This window comes from Amborella trichopoda, chromosome 5 (assembly GCF_054954075.1).
Source record: "Amborella trichopoda isolate Santa Cruz 75 chromosome 5, AtrichopodaSantaCruz75HAP2 v2.0, whole genome shotgun sequence".
Classification (NCBI taxonomy): domain Eukaryota; kingdom Viridiplantae; phylum Streptophyta; class Magnoliopsida; order Amborellales; family Amborellaceae; genus Amborella; species Amborella trichopoda.
The window spans coordinates 42,805,673-42,823,714 of NC_142340.1; the positions used below are offsets into that span (position 1 = coordinate 42,805,673).

General features: G+C 36.6%; 1 protein-coding gene across 18 annotated transcripts; it reads right to left on the minus strand.

The window, feature by feature from the left end:
* Positions 1 to 3,150: 3,150 nt before the first annotated feature.
* On the minus strand, positions 3,151 to 17,783 carry HCF101 (ATP binding protein). Of its 18 annotated transcripts, none has more exons than XM_088868056.1 (16): positions 17,590 to 17,663; positions 17,150 to 17,186; positions 16,667 to 16,804; positions 15,336 to 15,475; positions 15,197 to 15,247; positions 14,013 to 14,168; positions 13,619 to 13,762; positions 13,407 to 13,549; positions 11,476 to 11,545; positions 11,269 to 11,364; positions 10,647 to 10,736; positions 10,506 to 10,559; positions 10,092 to 10,215; positions 9,631 to 9,755; positions 3,721 to 3,843; positions 3,151 to 3,366 (listed from the first exon to the last, which is right to left on the minus strand). In XM_088868056.1, exons 2-16 carry the CDS (start codon positions 17,172 to 17,174, stop codon positions 3,250 to 3,252), a joined length of 1,596 nt encoding a protein of 531 aa, XP_088724182.1. In that variant the 5' UTR covers positions 17,175 to 17,186; positions 17,590 to 17,663; the 3' UTR covers positions 3,151 to 3,249. The 18 variants fall into 18 exon arrangements, 13 of the variants coding, with proteins under 13 accessions (XP_088724182.1, XP_020522886.1, XP_011623370.1 ...); XM_020667227.2 differs by having other exon boundaries at positions 15,336 to 15,478; positions 17,590 to 17,659; XR_016056377.1 differs by lacking the exon at positions 17,150 to 17,186 and having other exon boundaries at positions 11,476 to 11,576; positions 17,590 to 17,782.
* Positions 17,784 to 18,042: the final 259 nt, after the last annotated feature.

The following is an 18,042-nucleotide window of genomic DNA, read 5'->3' on the forward strand; positions in this document are numbered from 1 at the left end:
GTGATGAGCCTATATAATTTTCTTATATCAAGAGGCATTCTTAAATCTTTCTCTTAGTCATAGGTTTAGTGAAAGGCTTAAGCTTTATGATCATAAAAGCAATGCTGCATCCCAAAACCTAGAAAAAAAAACAGCAATTACAGCGCCAGAAATACCTATAATGGCCTGCAAATTTAATTTCTCTTTGATTATAATTTTGGAATTCCAAGGACAGTGTAGAGCTAATAGATCTATGAACATATGAAAATGTATGACAAATAAGTATTATGTTTAGAGACATCCATTGTTTTGCAAATCCAGTTGAGGTCGAGATGATAAATTGATACTCTTTTGATACTGAAACAACCTTTCCATCGGGTTTGGGTCACAATTTTTTAAATCCTCAACCATAAACTAACTTTTTCCTATTTATAATCAAACGTATTATAAAAAAAGTTGGGGATAATTTCATACTTTGAGAGTATAACTACTCCTTGTAAAGGAAATGAAATTGGGTTTGTCTCACCTTCTAAGTTTGGCTATTGGGAAAGGTGAGTTCGTGGTGGTAGCATCTTCATACACCAATCACCACATTGTGGTTTCTATTCCCACTAATACCACTAACACTTTTAAACTCTTAAGCTATTTAAAAAAACTATTCCCACTTATACCACTACCACTTTTAAAAAACCTACCACTAACACCATTAAAAAATCAACTCCTAAGCTATTTAAAAAAACTATTCCCACTTATACCACTAACACCTTTAAAAAACCTAACTCCTAAGCTATTTAAAAAAACTATTCCCACTTATACCACTAACACCTTTAAAAAACCTAACTCCTAAGCTATTTAAAAAAACTATTCCCACTTATACCACTAACACCTTTAAAAAACCTACCACTAACACCTTTAAAAAATCAACTCCTAAGCTATTTAAAAAAACTATTCCCACTTATACCACTAACACCTTTAAAAAACCTTACTCCTAAGCTATTTAAAAAAACAGATAGGGGCAATCGCTGAAATTACATCATATCTTAGTGGTAAATATCATGTAGGGGCAGTCTCTGAAATTACATCATATCTTAGCATCATATATTCCTCTATTTATTCATATCAGAGGGGAAGATACTTTTCTCAATATTACGAGATGTTTCCACTAGCAAGCATCTATGTTTGGAGCACAAGCACCTTTAAAAAATCAAGTCCTAAACTACTTAAAAAAACAGGTAGGCTTGTCTATGAAGTTTACATCATATCTTAGTGGTAAATATCGTATATTTGTCTATTTATTCATATCAGAGGGGAAGATACTTTTCCAAGATTTTTCCACTAGCAAGCCTCTATGTTTGGAGAATTGGTAGTCCTATGGGACCAAATTCTGTACAGATTCTGCAGACAAAATAGAATGTTAGATTGTTTGTTTTTACCCTAAAGCTCTCAAATAATATTTATTCATCTCAAATATTATTTCAAAAGGGAAATTGTTTGATAGGGCTGCAGCTTTACCTCATAAGTCATCGAAAATTGCAATTCAAGCATTAGAAAACTTCAATCATCTTGGCTTGAACATTATGGTTGTGAAAAAAAAAAAAAGATTTCAAGCTCTTAAAATAGTGTTGTAACAAATTATCTAGATCGTCCATTTCACCCTAAAAATAAGTGCTCATAGATCCCCAAGATTTGAACCAATTTTGAATTTCAAATGTCATTGTCGGTGTTGGAATTGATTTTAAAACAATCATGAAGAATTCCATTGCTGAAAGTGCTTTCCAGACGAAGACTTGAGGTGAGGCTTTATTTTCATTACATAAAGCCTAGGCCTTATATAAACTTCATCCATTTCAAAAATCTATAATGGGGGTCCCACATAATCCAGTTACCCTTATGGCCCCACACCATAGATGAGGAAAACCAGTCTCCTTGGTTCCTAACCTAGACGGAGGTTATCATATACAAATCTTGGAGGAAAAACTTGGTCTCCAAAATCTTGACTAGGTGCAAAGCTGTTCTCTTCTTCTTTGAGTTGGCAAGGCCCCTCATGTTATAAGAGAAAAGCTTCATGAGGAGTAAGGGGCTTACTCGCTAATGCTACCTACAATTAACATATCGGAAAAAGTTTATATCACTGCAAGGCTCTAAACAATCAAGGGCATACCTCAAAATTTTCACTATGTTTTGATACCCAAATATCTTCAAATTGATCATTTCTACCTCAAGTTGCATGCACATGAGAAAAGAATGGATTTCAAGTTTTGGAAATAGTGCATCTTATAATGCATTTTTAGGCCTTCAATCTTCAAGATTTTCAAGTTTTCATAGATTTGCTCGTTGTACACTATCTCTAAAGCTTTAAATTTTACAATTAGAGATGAAAATATATTTTAAAGCTATCATGAAGATTCCCAATATTAAAACCTCATTTCTTGACACTATTTGAAGGTGAGCTTTACTTTGATTATTTAGGGCCTCGGCTCTATACAAACCGCACCAAACAAGATTGTCTGACTTTCTATTTCTCCTTCCTTTTCACTTGCTAGCTCTCTGCTACCCTTTGGATCCACCTCTCCCCTCATATAGCATCTATTGAGTCATCATATAGAACCTTCATGGTGTAGAACATGTGTCTGATCTGATGTGGTCTTTAGCTTCCTTGATTCGCTCATCTTCAAGGCAGTCGAAGGAACCCTGATCTTCAAGGGATCCCACCTCTCTCTTTGTAGACTGATTTTGTATAGGTGATCTACATTTTCCCTAACATAAATTGCAATTGTAATTTTCCATATGGACCATTCTGTATCTTTCCATTCACATGAAAAGAAAGAAGTCCATTTTTTATTACACTTACTGGGAAAGTCCATGGAGCAATTCACAAAACAACCATGGTTCGTGCCAGCATCATGCAATCTCTCTCTCTCTCTCTCTCTCTCTCTCTCTCTCTCTCTCTCTCTCTCTCTTTATATATATATCTATATATATATATATATATACACGTAAATTCAAACCCCCCCCCCAAACACACCCTCTCCGTGTAAATTCATCTCGCCTCCCCCCTCCCCCTTCTCTCCATGTAAATTCATCTCCCCTCTCTCTCATCATGTAAATTCATCCCCCCTATCTCATGTAAATTCATCACTCTCTCTCTCTCTCTCAGAGTAAAGACAGGACTGGAAATCCAAACAAGAGAGTCGATACTTTATCTCGTAATACTCATAGAAGCTCCCAGCAAATTACATAAAATATATTTTACATTTTCTCTGCAATTAACTAGAGAGATAATTCTCGTTCCAAAACCCCTGTAGAAGCTTCAGTGTTATGGTGTGCAGAGGATAGAGGAGCATCAACCAACCTTTCAATGCTCTGCAATTGATCATAGGGCGCTATCTGCATGACACACCCACCATTGCATATAAAAAAATTTACTGAGAAAGAAAGCAAATTTAGAACAATCTGTACAAACAAATGAGAAGCTCAAGGCAAGTCACAGGCTCAAAAAGTAGGGTCCGACCACTGGAGTGGTGCAATTTCAATTTTCAGATAATAAACCATCTCTCTCTCTCTCTCTCTCTCTCTCTCTCTCATCCTGGATCATTGCATCATATGCTATCAAAAGATTCAATCCTATCCATCATAAGAGTGGATCAATTTCAAATTTCAAACAACCCACAGGCATGCATTGCATTTATCTTATGGTGAGGATGTATAAGCATAATTAGTGGGGGAGTTTGGGTATAATACCTGATTAAATCCATCGGGCCATGTTATGGACACTGCATAGTTTCCCATTGGCCGTATATCCTCAGGCTCAATGTCTTCAGGAACATCAGCATATTGAAGTTTTCGCTCTCCAGTCCACTCATCCTGTTTCAAACAAGAAGAATTTGAATAGGAAAAGAAAATGAAGAGACAAAGAAACAATGAATCCGATACAAATAATAATACAAAATACAAGGATAAAAGTTACCCTACTTCCACGGAAATAAAAATAAAACTTACACTTGTATTCAGAAACAAAACCTGGATGGGGTTAGTCAATATTGTTGGGAACTGAAACTCATTCGATTGTTGTTGCAGTGAACCCCACAATTATAAACTCAATATCTTGAAAACAGCACACTTATCACTGGCAAATCGATTCCAAGAAACTCAAACACCCAAGACCCATATGTGGTACAAGAAACTTGGGAAACAATTTCAATGTCATGGAAAAATTACAAGGCTGGTTTGCCTCTGAATCGGTAGAGAACCACCAATTCTCCTTTCCACTGCCACAAAAGAACCATCGAAATAACCTCCATTGTTGACTTCATCGCCGACGCTCCGCCTTAATGGAAAAATGTAAAAATGCCGATAAAATCACCTAAAATAAAACACAATAGTAGCTGGGGATTTCTCCTGAAGCCCCTGATCTCCACCTCAATAAGAGCTCTTCCTCACAAGATCTGCTTTCTCTCTCTACACACTGGCTTATAAATCCCTCACATAAAATGATTTTTATAATGAGCATAAATGCCCTTGACAAAGACAAAAATACCAATGGCAGTTCTTTTGGATCACCTACCCAATGATCTCCACCATGATACAAAATCACGCCCGTACCTTGCCAATCATATCCAATTAATTGTTTCTTGAAAAACCTAGAAAACTTAACCAATGCCACAAGCTCTCTAGCTAAATAACCTCTATGAGCATATCGTGCTCATCTTCATTCGTACTTATCCTTCTCATAGAAACTCCACCTTCTTCAATTCCCTCATCCTTGAGTTCTTTAGGCCATGTCATCACGCATGCTTTAGGTGCAAACCTTCTTGCACATCTACAAGCACAATCAATCATTGATCTCTTTTCACCAAGATCCCTTGCATGAGTTGTTCCCACAAAGCCTTTTACACACTCAAAATCTTGAGAATACTTGTCCATACTTTTTAAATTTTGAACTACCCAACTCACTCTACTGCCACATTACTCTCTTAGGCTAATCAACAAGTCTGATTAAGAAAACAATAAACAATTGAAATGACAACTTTTATACTAACCATGGCAATAATCAAGATTAACACTAAAGTAGTGTACATAACTCTAATCACATCAACCCTTCCTTTATCAAATTTTGGCCACTGGTTCGAAGGAAATTCATCAGGTGCTCCCGGTTTGACATCCTCTTGTGAAAGTCCCAAATCCTTAACCTCTCTACCTTGTTGAATGTCCACGATATGACCTTGTTTTGTACCAACAAGACCTTGTAATGCTAAATCATATACCCCGTGTCGAGCTTCTTCATCCTCTACAACAAAATGTATCTTTTCATTTACAATTGTGCTCCATTTATTTTCTTCCTAGATTCCCTTCTTCATAAGTAGAGCCCAGTTTTAAACTTTGAGCACTCCACCTTGCCCAGTAAATTTGTAGCACTTTTATATATAGAAAAGAAAGTGAAATCAAGCTCTTATTCAAATTCAGCACATATCTCACATTTTCAAGTGTCAGAACTATTTCATTACAGATCTTTAAGCGAATGGGGCCTACAACAATCGTCTCACTCATGGAGTCGTTTCCCATTGGTGCCAATCCACCCTTACATTGCTTATCAAAACACATTATATGTAGGCACATATAATATGTGGCTCTACTATCAAGAGCCCAACCTTAATAGTACATGGGATTGCATCCCACCATCTTCAACATAAACGGATGGTAATTCTTCAACTTGGTGAGCCCCATTCTTCACTTCTCCTTGCCATTTCAATCCCGAATTCCCTTTGAGAAATTGACCCTTTTTCATACCCAAAATTTTTTCTTTATGCGGCCGGGCTTGCTACAAAACCAACAATCACTTTTGTCATAATACCCCTCCACTTTGTTCAGAAATGAGCAATAACACTTGAGGAATTCATTGATGAACTACACCATTCATCCAATCAACCTCTTGCTATAAGAACATCCATTTTTGAACCCATAGGACTTTTCGTCGATACCTTCTTTTGGAGTTCATTGCAATTAGTGTAATACAAATTGAATCCAATTTGAGGGATTCTTCCTTGTTACAACTTTAGGCAGTAACAAGGTGTGTGCAGATAAGGCATGCGCGTGAGGCGAGCATGCGCGTGTATGCTCGCGTGTGACCCCAAGGTGTGTGCGGATAAGGCATGCCGTGCGATGCGATTAGCTAACCAACAAAAATTTAAATCTGAAAAGGTAAACGCACAAAGGGAAAGAATTACCTCGAAGAAGTGATTGAGTTCAGACGCATCCGAGCTATAGCCCTCTTAGATCCCGGTTTTTGATGCCACGGAAAGCCTTCCGACAGCTGTCAGTCAGCGGGGCACGATGGCATATAAGTCGTAGAGATTCTCCCAAAAGGATGAGCCTTGTGAGCCAACCACCTTTGGTTCTCCTCAGGTGAGCCTTGTGAGCTAAGCACCACAACAAGAAGGGAGCCAGACCTATGCCGTCGATACCCACAAGATGGGAGCATGATTTGATTTCACTCCCTCACATGACTTGTCGAGCTAAGATATGTAGGTCGTGCATTTTTTATTGTCGATGGGCCTAGATGGTTGTCGCAATTTAGTTTTGATGAAGAGGTAGGGGGTTAGGTCTAGGTTGGTTGGTTGGTTGGTTGGTTCGGTATAGATTTGAATTGAGGTTGATTGGAGTGAGTGTAAGCTATGGTGAGTTCGAGTGTGTCGAGTGAGCTGAGAGAGAGCTGAATGGGTTAGACTGGATTTGGGGCGTGTGGGCCCGAGTGGGTCAAATGGATTGAGGGAGAGGCGAGTAGGTATGAGTGGGTTGTGGCGTAGGCAAATGGGGAAGGGAGGGGCCTAACCCAAATCCGACAAAATTTCAGTAACACCTCCCTAATACTAGGGTTATGGACGACAAAATAAAGGTGCTCGGTGATTAACCGAAGCACCCCACGGGAGTCCGTTGGTCAGGGTCTGACGGGTCTAAGCCCGTCCGAGTGTCGCCTTGGAAGAGCCTCCTTAATGGGCTAAACTAAGTGGGGGTTAAGTGGGTTAGGTCAAGTGGCTCAAGTGGGCTCAAGCCAATCTTGGTAGGCTAGGTTTAAGTGGACCTAGGTATGCTCGATTGGGTTCAAGTGAGCTAGGATGGGATTGGGTTTGGAGTATAGTTAGGGTATGGAGTTTGGAGTTTGGAGTATGTTTAGAGTATGGGGTATTGTGACGACCCAAAATTTTTGAAACAATAAAATAATATTAATAGTATTAACAGAAATAAATAAAAAATAAATAAATAAAATAATAATTATATATTAGTAATGATAATAATAAGAGTAATAATTTTATACCGTTAAGATATTGCTACTTTTTTAATATAAAATTAGTAATATCTTAACGGTATAAAATTATTACTATTAGTATTATCATTACTAATATATAATTATTATTTTATTTATTTATTTTGTATTTATTTCTTTTAACACCATTAATTTTATTTTTCCGTTTCGAAAATTTTGGGTCGTCACAGGTATAGAGTATGGTTAGGGTATAGGGGTATGGTTAAGTTAGGACTAGGGTTTTGATAGCCTTGGTTATATGTAGAGACTTAACCAAGGTGGGTTAGGGTTGGGTTAGGCTAAATAAGGTATATAGTTAAATTAAGGTTAGGTTTGGGAAAGGCTATGAGCTCTTTTGCAAAAAACAATTCCCTCTCCTCCTTCAAGGTGATAGAATTTCTTTAATTTCAATGCAAGCAAATGAGTCTTTGTTACATACGTGATGGGAGTTTATATAGAGCTTCCATTGGAACATGGGTAGATGCTCAAAACTTGGGGAATTGGGTGAAAAGAAAAAAAAGAAGAAAAATACAATGAAATTCGAGCAAAAGAAAAATGGACGAAAAAAGACATGAACAATGTCCAAAAATGACCATTACGTCTCTCAAGGAGGGTCTCTTCTCAACCACATGGTATGGGCCTTGTTTTTTGGACTCTCTAGCACCAAAACAAGTGAACTAACATTGGGAAAATGTAGATCACGCCACCACAATCATTTTGACATAAATTTTGCACAAAACCACAGATTTGGAGTTTTGCTTGTTTTGGGTTTTGTGGTTTTCATGCAAACTCTTTGATCAATTTCTTCAGATATGCCAGGTTTATTGGTCGGTGGAAAATCAAAGGGGATCTCATCATGATCATTTTGCATCAAAAAGAGTGGGAAAAGACCTTCAATTGGCCAAGTTACGACTCCAAAAAGTTGCCGGAAATCCAAAATTCTGCTATACATAAATTTTGGCCCATTTGCAAGCCATGGATGACCATCAATCCGGATGCCGATCGTGATTTCTTATGTCATCTCGAAGGTATTCGAGTCACAATCAAAAAGCACTAATTTTGAACTCAAGATGATGATCAGATGTCAAGTTATGGCCGAAGAAGCACGGGGAGGTCATGCAAACTGGTTTTTGTGTAAGCATCAAAACTAGTACACCTCTCTCCAGGATTTCTCTCGAACCAATCAACAATCAGATGCAAGGCCTATACCAAAAAAAAGTGCTTGTCAAAGAGCACGACATATCTAAATTTCAGCTCAATCCGATTTGAGGATTGTGAGATTCAAGGGCGGAAAGTTTTCCCAATTTTGAGGAAGTGTTGCAGGATTTTACTATTTTTAGTAACTACTATGAGCTTCAAAATCCTGAATAGTATGAAAACATCCCTTTTCTAGAAAGTAGGGCCTAGGAATGTCTTTAGGCATGAAACTTGGGGTTAGGAGCTTTTCAGCCTTCTGAGTTCATTCGTGGCGGTCTCGAAGCCATATGAGATCAAATTTTAGGGGTTTTACAGTAATCTTTCCTTTCTCAACCCATACACTTGTGGTCTACAATACCCTTTAAATCTTGCCTTCCTCCCTTTTCTCGGTTGCAACACCTAATTGAGCTGAAATTTGTGAGGTGTCTTTAGGTTAATAGGACTCATCTTCATACTCTCTTTTGGTGTCAGAATGAGAACATCCAAGTGCCTTGCAAGATATACGCCTTATTATGCTCTCCATCGTGGTTGGGGCCAGAAACCCTCGAAGGCATCTTGGTTTTCAATGGGTGGGGGGGCCCTGCTATTTTGGGAGCCTGAATGGGCTTTACAGGAAGCTCGCACGTGCTTCTTCAAATTTTTAGGCATATTTGGTGGCCAAAAGTCACGGTTGCAACTGTCTTCTCCGTTATTCGTATGGGGGGCGTGGTGCGTCAAAAATACATGCAAACAGCTTCTACTCATTAAACAACAAACACGAAGTGACTAATTTGTTTGTGTCAAGCTAGCAATAGAATTTCTTTGGACAAGTTATTCAAAGGAATTGGGCTAATGTGATTTACACCATAAATTAGATAATAAATTTCGTTCTATGTGGATCATTTTTGTGGTTGGTATTTAATTAATGAGAAAGCTTCCAATCGTATCCATAGACATGGAATTAAATTATGGTATCCAATTCTTGGAGTTACATAATGGTGTGCACTCATAAAACCAACTCAACTTACTGATAGTTGAGATCCTTCATGAGGATGACATATGGATTTTTCTTTTCTTTTCTTTTCTTTCTTTTCTTTTTTTTTTTTTTTGAAAAGAGGAGTGCAGGGAATTATGATGAAAAATAGATTTCATATGCAAAGGTTAGCTCCACGTACAACACTTTGAGCTGAGCGATCGTTCCGGCGCACTATTGCAGGATGCAATAAAAACTCTTCATCTGAATCTGGCACCTTCACCCTGATTGCTCTCAAAGATTTGTCATAGGTTACAGCCGTTGACACTGAAAATAAACATATTTACTAAATTTTATTAATTTAACTGCATAAGACAAACTTTCCTAGTGCAAAAGAATAAAATTCTATTTATAATAATAAAAAAAACGTTCATAGCTATGTAATACATAACAATATATAGAACAATAACAGGAGAATTATCACCACTAATTATCCAAGGGCAATGGTGCTTTCTGTACGGATCACAAAGATAAAGGGCAAAACCATGTCACATCTGCCATTCATCCTAACATGTATAATCAAATAAAGCATGGACACTTCCATAACATTATATATAGGAAACTTCCATACCAAAGTTTGCAACAATCATGCTGCTTAACTACCTTGCTGGCGAATCTTAGCACACTGTTGAACAACACATACTCCAATATCTTGAAATGTTTGAGCAACTTCTCCTTGAGGGTCATTCACAACTTCAGGCATTCCACTATCTCCTGAAGCTGAAAGCTGCCAAATGACAACCTATCAGAGTTCAAAATGAACAAATCTCTATTCCATGCAAGCTCCAAATGAGGCGCCAATACAATTCCTAAGAAAGTCATGATTGCAAAATAAGTTATTCTAAATATAAATTCATATAGCCCAACAACTAGTAATGAAATAGTCAAAGACAATCAGAAAATCAGATCTCATGTTCATGGACAAGGGTATATTACAAATAGAACTTCATAATTCTAAAAATGATGTAGCACTTTATGGCATTCCAGATAGAGTAAATAGCTTTATTTCATACATACAGTTGGTCTAATGGGAAGATCAAAACGATGAGGGATTCCAAATTGTTGAACAACCTGCACAGAAACTCATAAAATCATCAAGAGAACCAAGGTGATGGTGTGTTAACTGGATAAGTAGATGTCATTCACGCAGTTGCTTGCCTGAGAACCTGAACCTCTGCCAAATGGGTAATATCGTTTCCCATCAGCATCAAAATGGCACATGTTCTCAACAACTGCAATGCATGGAACCTACAAAAGAAGACAAAACAAAAGAAGACAAAGTCATTATATATTTTCTCTTTTGTTGGTTATTGATGTGGTTTAAACACAGGTTTCGCAGGTCTACAACATGACTAATAATTTGCCATCAAAAATAAAATTGCTTATAGCCTCCTGATCAAATGGTTTGAAGTAGTACGAACTTCTATTCCTCATGCCGCCTCTTATATTTTCACTCAGGTGGCATAGGGAATAGAACCTTGAACCATTTAGAATAAAAAACCATCAATTAAGCAGCACATTTATGGAATGAACCCCAATCAGGAACATGAGAGGCTACTGGTTGATACACCATACAACCATAACATACAAATATGAGTCAGTTAAAGAAGTTGAGGAGTGGTCAAGTTGAAGGAAACTTTCAATTGAGATGATAAAATGGTTCCTCCCAATCTGGAAATGCTGAACATTGTTAGTGCGTGCTAAGTAACTAAAACCAGAAAGACCATAGACTTGTTTAGCTCAATAAGTAATATGAAAGAGGTAATCCTAGTGAGCAAACCTTAAGCTTTGAGAACATGCGAACTCCCTTTGCAACATCAATGAATGCCAGCTTTTGGGGAGTGGTTACAATGACGGCTGCAGTTAAAGGAACTACCTGTGAAAACAAATGGACTGTATTGATCCAAATCAACTAAATGAAAGAAACAGTAATCTTCAAATGCCTATATTCATCAAATTATAGGCATTGACAGTATGAAGGCAATACCTGACACAAAGTAAGCTGAATGTCACCAGTTCCAGGAGGCATATCAATAACAAGGTAATCGAGCTCTCCCCTGTATGGTTCAAGAATCAGGATCACACAATCTGTAGAATAAGGTGATCCACGAGAAAAATGATTACTATGCAATAAAGGTTTGAGTTTGAAATATAATTCAAACTTTCCGGTCTAGATTTAGGAATGTACAATAGAATTTTCACAAATGTTTTGATGCAATTGTTGGATTCATGATTGAACTGCTGGAGCCACGTACGAAATTGCTAAATATTATAACCATCATTATAGAGAAATAAACCTTTTCCTAGATGTCATACTGCCCAGATGAAATAAGGAGGAAGACAAAATCCAATTGTAAAGCGGTCTATAGCTACTTTTAGAAGCAAATGCTTCATTACATTATCGCAGAATATGAGCAGTAGATTGTTTTTGTTCAATGCAATACCTGAAATTGAATTGACACAAATCCTTACTTTAACCAAGAACTAATCATGTTTAAAGTTCTGAATGAACATGTCATAGACATCAGTCCTAATGTTTGTTTGTAGCCATAATGCTTAGAGGATATCTAAAAAATTATTGCATCAGATGTGACCTCAATGAACTCCAATTTTAATTGATTATTTTACTTATTTAAACTAAGATTTCTCTAAGGCTGAGTCAACCTATGATTCTCCAATAGGCAAAGTTGGAGTAGTTTATTGAAACTAAGAGGCTTTGACGTTCATTTAGAAAGGCACAGGAAATGGCTTGCATAAGAAGCCTAACCGGTGACCATGGACACATATAAGTGCTCAAGCATGCAATTGCCAGCAATAAGAAAGGCTGGAATGTGAGGTTACTTGAAGCTGCCAGAAAAAGATATTATGATGAAAGAATCCAACTAGGAGTACAACAGGCCAGTAGCTCAAGAAGGAAAGTGTTTCTTTCTCCTGTCCAGTAGTTTAACAAGAAAAGCAGTGACTGTTTGAAAATAATAGACAAATAACTTAAAAAATATATATATATATACTTGCAGGAAAGGATCATCTTCACAGGATAAAGGGACTGAAATTGAAGCCTAATTGACACAGAGGAGGACAGGCTAGGTTCCATGCAAATTTAACAAAGTCTTCCTGTTGAGGGAGGTTCCCTGATCCAAAGTCTCCTATAGACCTTAAAAAATTCACATCTGTGATCTAAAAGAAAACACGACTTCATTACATGCTCCTGATGTCCAGAGCTCCGTCTTCCTAGGCATTGTAATCCAAAGTTGAAGTTTTCCGAAAATCCAAGTAGTCATACACTATTCAAATATGAGATGGTTGGTAAGAAGAAGATGAGTACCAGTCACAAAGTTATCACTAACAAATCAATTACTTCAAAACTCAAGCGAGTATCCGAACAAATTCAAAGATAAGGTGGGATGATTTATAAACAATCAGAAGCGAGATTGTCATTCAGAAGTTGATCACTTGATCATAACATATAATTCACTCAAGTAGAAAAAGGAAAGGTGAATATGATTGACAACCAATGTTAGATAACCATAGCATAAGGTACCAAAAACTTCATCAATAAAAACTAATCATCATCATCATCCAAGCCTTATCCCAATTGTTTGGGGTTACTACATGAATATTGTTCCTCTACTCTTCTCTATCAAGGGACATACCCTCAGTAAGATCAAAAGCATAGGTTCAAGATTCATGATAATATGAGGCAAAGTTGTATACTAGTTGCCTACCTAACGCAACTAACCTCATTCACCTGTACTAGAGACGGTTAATGAAAAGTTTAAGGTCCTCACCCTTATTAGACTAATCAATAAACACTAATCAATAGCATAAATCAGAACCACAAAAAAAAAAATCATAGGTGATATCCATAATGTAATGAAAAATATTAAATTTAAGGATGACACCAGTAGTGTTGCATACCATTCAGTGGTAGTAAGCAGCTGATTGATGACCCCAGAAACCATAGGGCCACGCATTATAGCACGCCCTTGCCCAGCAAAACCAAAAGAGACCAGTTTCACACCCAGATAGTCTGTAGGGATTATCATTCTTTTCTCTAGGTTCTGAAAATAGAAGCTCTGAGTAAACTAAAACAATCATAGAATCCATGCTTATAGGGAACAAGAGGGTACCATTTCCAGCAAACGGTTTTCAGGGGAAACCATTGTTGGCAAGCTTGGACCATAAACATCGGCATCAAATATGCCAACTCTAGCTCCCATACCAGCTAGTGTGTATGCAAGGTTAACAGCTACAGTAGATTTTCCCACACCTCCCTTCACAGAATAAGATGTTAAATTTAGTGAATTGATGAAGCTTTGTAGATAGTAAAAAATCAACCCTGTTAGTTACCATAGGAGTTTTACTACTACCAAATTTTTTATAGGGACAGACCTTAAACCAAATGTAGTTTAACACTCCCATGAGGATGGCTGATATATTGGAGGGATGATCTTGATTTCAAGTAAGATCAAGGAAACAACAGAACAAGAAAATGGAAAATCATGAGACTTTGGGATACTTCACCTTGCAACTTGAAACTGCAACAATGTTGGAAATGGTCTGCAACCCTTGGGGGAGATCCCCAGCAAAAGCAGGCCTTGCAGGTTGTGCTGACATCGTTACATTCACACGTTTCACCCAAGGCAGTGCGGCCACAACCTCATTTGCCTTTTGTTCAAACTGGTCATACAAATTGTTTCAGGAACACATGCAAAGACAAAAAGATCTGACAATCAATACAGATTAGGGGACTAGCTTGACTGGTTACAGCATTGACAACTGCAATACCTAGTACTAGGTTCAAATCCCACCACCGACCTACCCTAAAAAACATCATCATCATCCGAACCTTATCCCAACTATTTGAGGTCAGCTGATGTATGATGTAGAAAGGCTAAAAGAGTCTGGAAATGTATAATACAATTTAATGGACTATAGAAATGCATAGTCCACTCAGGTCCCCTCCAACCATTGATATTACGTATGGTGATGGAGAGACAGAGTGGGCCATCACAAAAGGACAAGGCCCTAATGGCAATTCCAACTCCTCCATCCCCGCCCATCACTTCATCAGAGAGTGATGACAACCACTGACTCTGCTTTTCCATAGTCTGCAGATTATAATATACTTTCTCCAAGAGTCTAACAATCATCTGAAACGGGAAATTAAATTGTTGGCAGGACTTGGAGCATCATTATATTTTCATGCGACTGCAAAATTGCAGATATTAAAAATGGAAAAGCATCAATCCACAAGAATGAGCATCAATTGCTCTTGCAAAATTCCTCATCGGCGAATTGCATTGACCCGTATGCTGATCCAGAATCATTAAGTGACAATTTTTTCAAATAAAGTCATGGTAAAGCAAGTAATTCTGTAGCAAGATGAGCTAAAACAAATTTCACAGAATAATTCCTTCTGTGGGCTAAAAAAAAATAGTACTAAAGAACACATCATCAAACTTAGTAAACCAAAACCTGCCGTGTTACTAAATTTTGAATTTTAACATTAACGCAAATATGATCCTTTTCATAGCTACAAATTGCTAAGGGCAGTAATTCAAACAAAACTGTACATTGGGGTCAGAAATTTTTGAGGGGAAAAACACTGATGTAATTTTTTCATGATTTTTATACAAGAGGAGAGTTCTACCCGTTTGAATGTAGTATTCATCTTGATGAAATAATGAAATTTGCATTCTATTTACCATGTCCTTTATGGGACATGCCGGTGTTGTAAGCTCCAGTCGAAATGAGACCTGAACAAGTCAAAAAAACTAACTTGGCATTAAAAATCAGCTCGCAATTATACACAGAGGAAAATTGGGAGAGAAAGTTTGTAATGACCTCTCCAAGAACTTCATCAATGTGAAGGTCTTTCACAAATCCACATGAGACAATATCTGTGCCAAAGTCGGGATCTATGATCTGAGATAAGGCTGCTAAGACATCGTTCTCACCCACAGCAACTGACAAATTTGTGGCAGCTGCTACAGAAAAGAAGAAAAAAATTTGCGAAACAAAAATGTGAATGTTTTTCTTTTTTTGTTGCAAGTGGAAAGATAGACAAATAGATAAAGAAAAACTGTAAGCCAATAAAACACCAACATTCTCCATCTTATACACAAGGAAAAAAGAAGAAACAAAGAAGCAATCAAATAAAGGCAGCATTTGATATTAAGTATTCCACAGTAAGCCATTAGACACAAAGGGTTACAGTGAATAACAGAATAAGAACTAGCTTGTCACAAATTTGAACTGCCAATGGGGGATGATGATGCTAAGAAAAATAGTTAGACATCTCCTTTCCAACTAAATATTGCAGAGACTACACCATGGCTGTCGCCCCATATTTGCGCATTTCTTGGACAACATTATATTTGCAATTGGAAATTATGAAAAAGAGAAACAAAAGATCATCTTCTAGTCTTAGATGCACAGATAGACATATCGGTACAACTCAGGATTTCCTGAAGCCCAAGGTACAAATATCAATAAAAGTATCCTATCCAATTTAATGATGCATATAGAACTAGGGATATAGGATATCATTGAATATCATATCATAATGAAAATTTTAAATTCTTGCTATATTTCTTTTTTATCATGACATTGTTTTCTGTTGTGGGTATCGTAGGAGTGTCCATTCATGTTATTAGTGTCAAATTATGCCAACACCAGTATGGTAAGTATAGTATCCTGGTAACTTAGCTTTTAGTGCTTATGGGTATATATTTACCAGATTCCTCTTTTTTTTCCTATAGAGAAACCTAAATGGCCTATTTCTATAGAGAAACCAATTCACAGTGTCCAATGCCAGGACGCCTCTCATCTAAACTCGGCATCAAAACCAACTTCCCACATTTTTTGAGAGTCCGAACTCAATACTTTTCATTTATGATCATATGTAAAGCATGGCTTTCCTAGTTTTCTGGATTCTTCTATTACTCCAGTTTTACTTTTCACATGGCACCATCGTAGTTACGCATCGGACAAGTGAACACCTTCTGGTACTAGAAATAACTATTTCTTTAGTTTACTTTCTTCAAAAAAATGAGTTTTTTCTGTCTGTGATCTAGTTAAGTGGAGAAAATTAAATGATAAAGAGCAATGATGGAGCCACTGATATTCATCAAATAAAAAATCAAAATAAGTCTCTTTAAATAGTATATAATCACCTTTCGCTGAAAAAGCTCTGGTTAATACAGCACTACCAGTCTTGCGTGGCCACCCATAAATAGAAGCTTTTGGGGATTGAAAACTAGCAAAATTGTAATATTTTCTCCGAAAAGAAGAACATAGCCTTGGGTAAAACCCTGGATTCAAAAATAAGCAAATTTTTTATTGTTAGTAGAAAGGGGAGAAAGGGACATAAAATGGTTTGTTACATTATTCTAAATTTCAGATAAAATTACAACATTCCTGAAGTTCTTTTCCTTCTTCGTAATTAAATTTCTGAAATTGCTTTCCAGAAATTTCCTAAATTAAGGCCGTCATGAAATGATGTTCGTTCTCAGTGACACAAAATACTAAATATTTAAAATTCAGCTCCCGTCCTTAATTCAATCGCCAATATCCATTATGAAATTAAGAATATCAGGATAAATATCCAATGAAAAACATTTGGTATCAAAAAATGAAGAATGAGATAAGAAACAAACAGGACACGGGGAATTCGATATCCATCTTCGAACATCACTGCAGAGAAACCGGGGATTTTTCCTTGAGAACATGAAGTTCCAAACTCTTCAGAAGAAAAACGAAAAAGAAAAAAGGAACATATATAGAGAAATTGAATTTTATCCCCATTTCCTCATACAACTTTTGCATGAATATTTCCCTTTGATAATGGAATTTTATAAATACGAAAAGAAGAGTATAATAAACAGAGAAAATGCTACTTCAAGAGAAGTTGCAGATTTTCCATCGAGAATATGGAATTATAGTACTATGAATCAAAGATGCAGAGAAAAAAGAAGAGAAAATAAGAAACCAACACCATTTTCAGGCGAATTTCTGGAGAATTAGTCAAGTAATAATATGCTTCTCCAAAATATTTAAAAAATCTAAGAAAATAAGAAGAGAAAGTACGAATTTTTACCTGAATTTTCAGTCGATTTAAGCAGATAATTTGGGGATTTTCCACTGATAAAATGAATTTCCATCGATTTTTTTGAAGGTTTGGCTCATGTGGAGAGTATTTGAACCTCAAATTCCGATAAGGAATGATGACGAAAGTGCCCTTGTACTTTTAATATTATGACTAATACATTCACACGGCACAACAATAAATTATAGTTTAAAATAAATTCAAACTGTCAAATACCTCTATAGTTTAAAATAAATTCAAACAGTCAAATACCTCTATAGTTAAAAATAAATTCAAACAGTCAAATACCTCTATAGTTTAAAATAAATTCAAACAGTAAAATACCTCTTAAGAGAGGTTTGCATAGAGCCGAGGCTCTAAACAATCACCATTAGTGTCGAGAAATATAGTTTCAATATTGAAAATTTTTATGATATCTTTTAAATATAATTTCATCTCTAATTA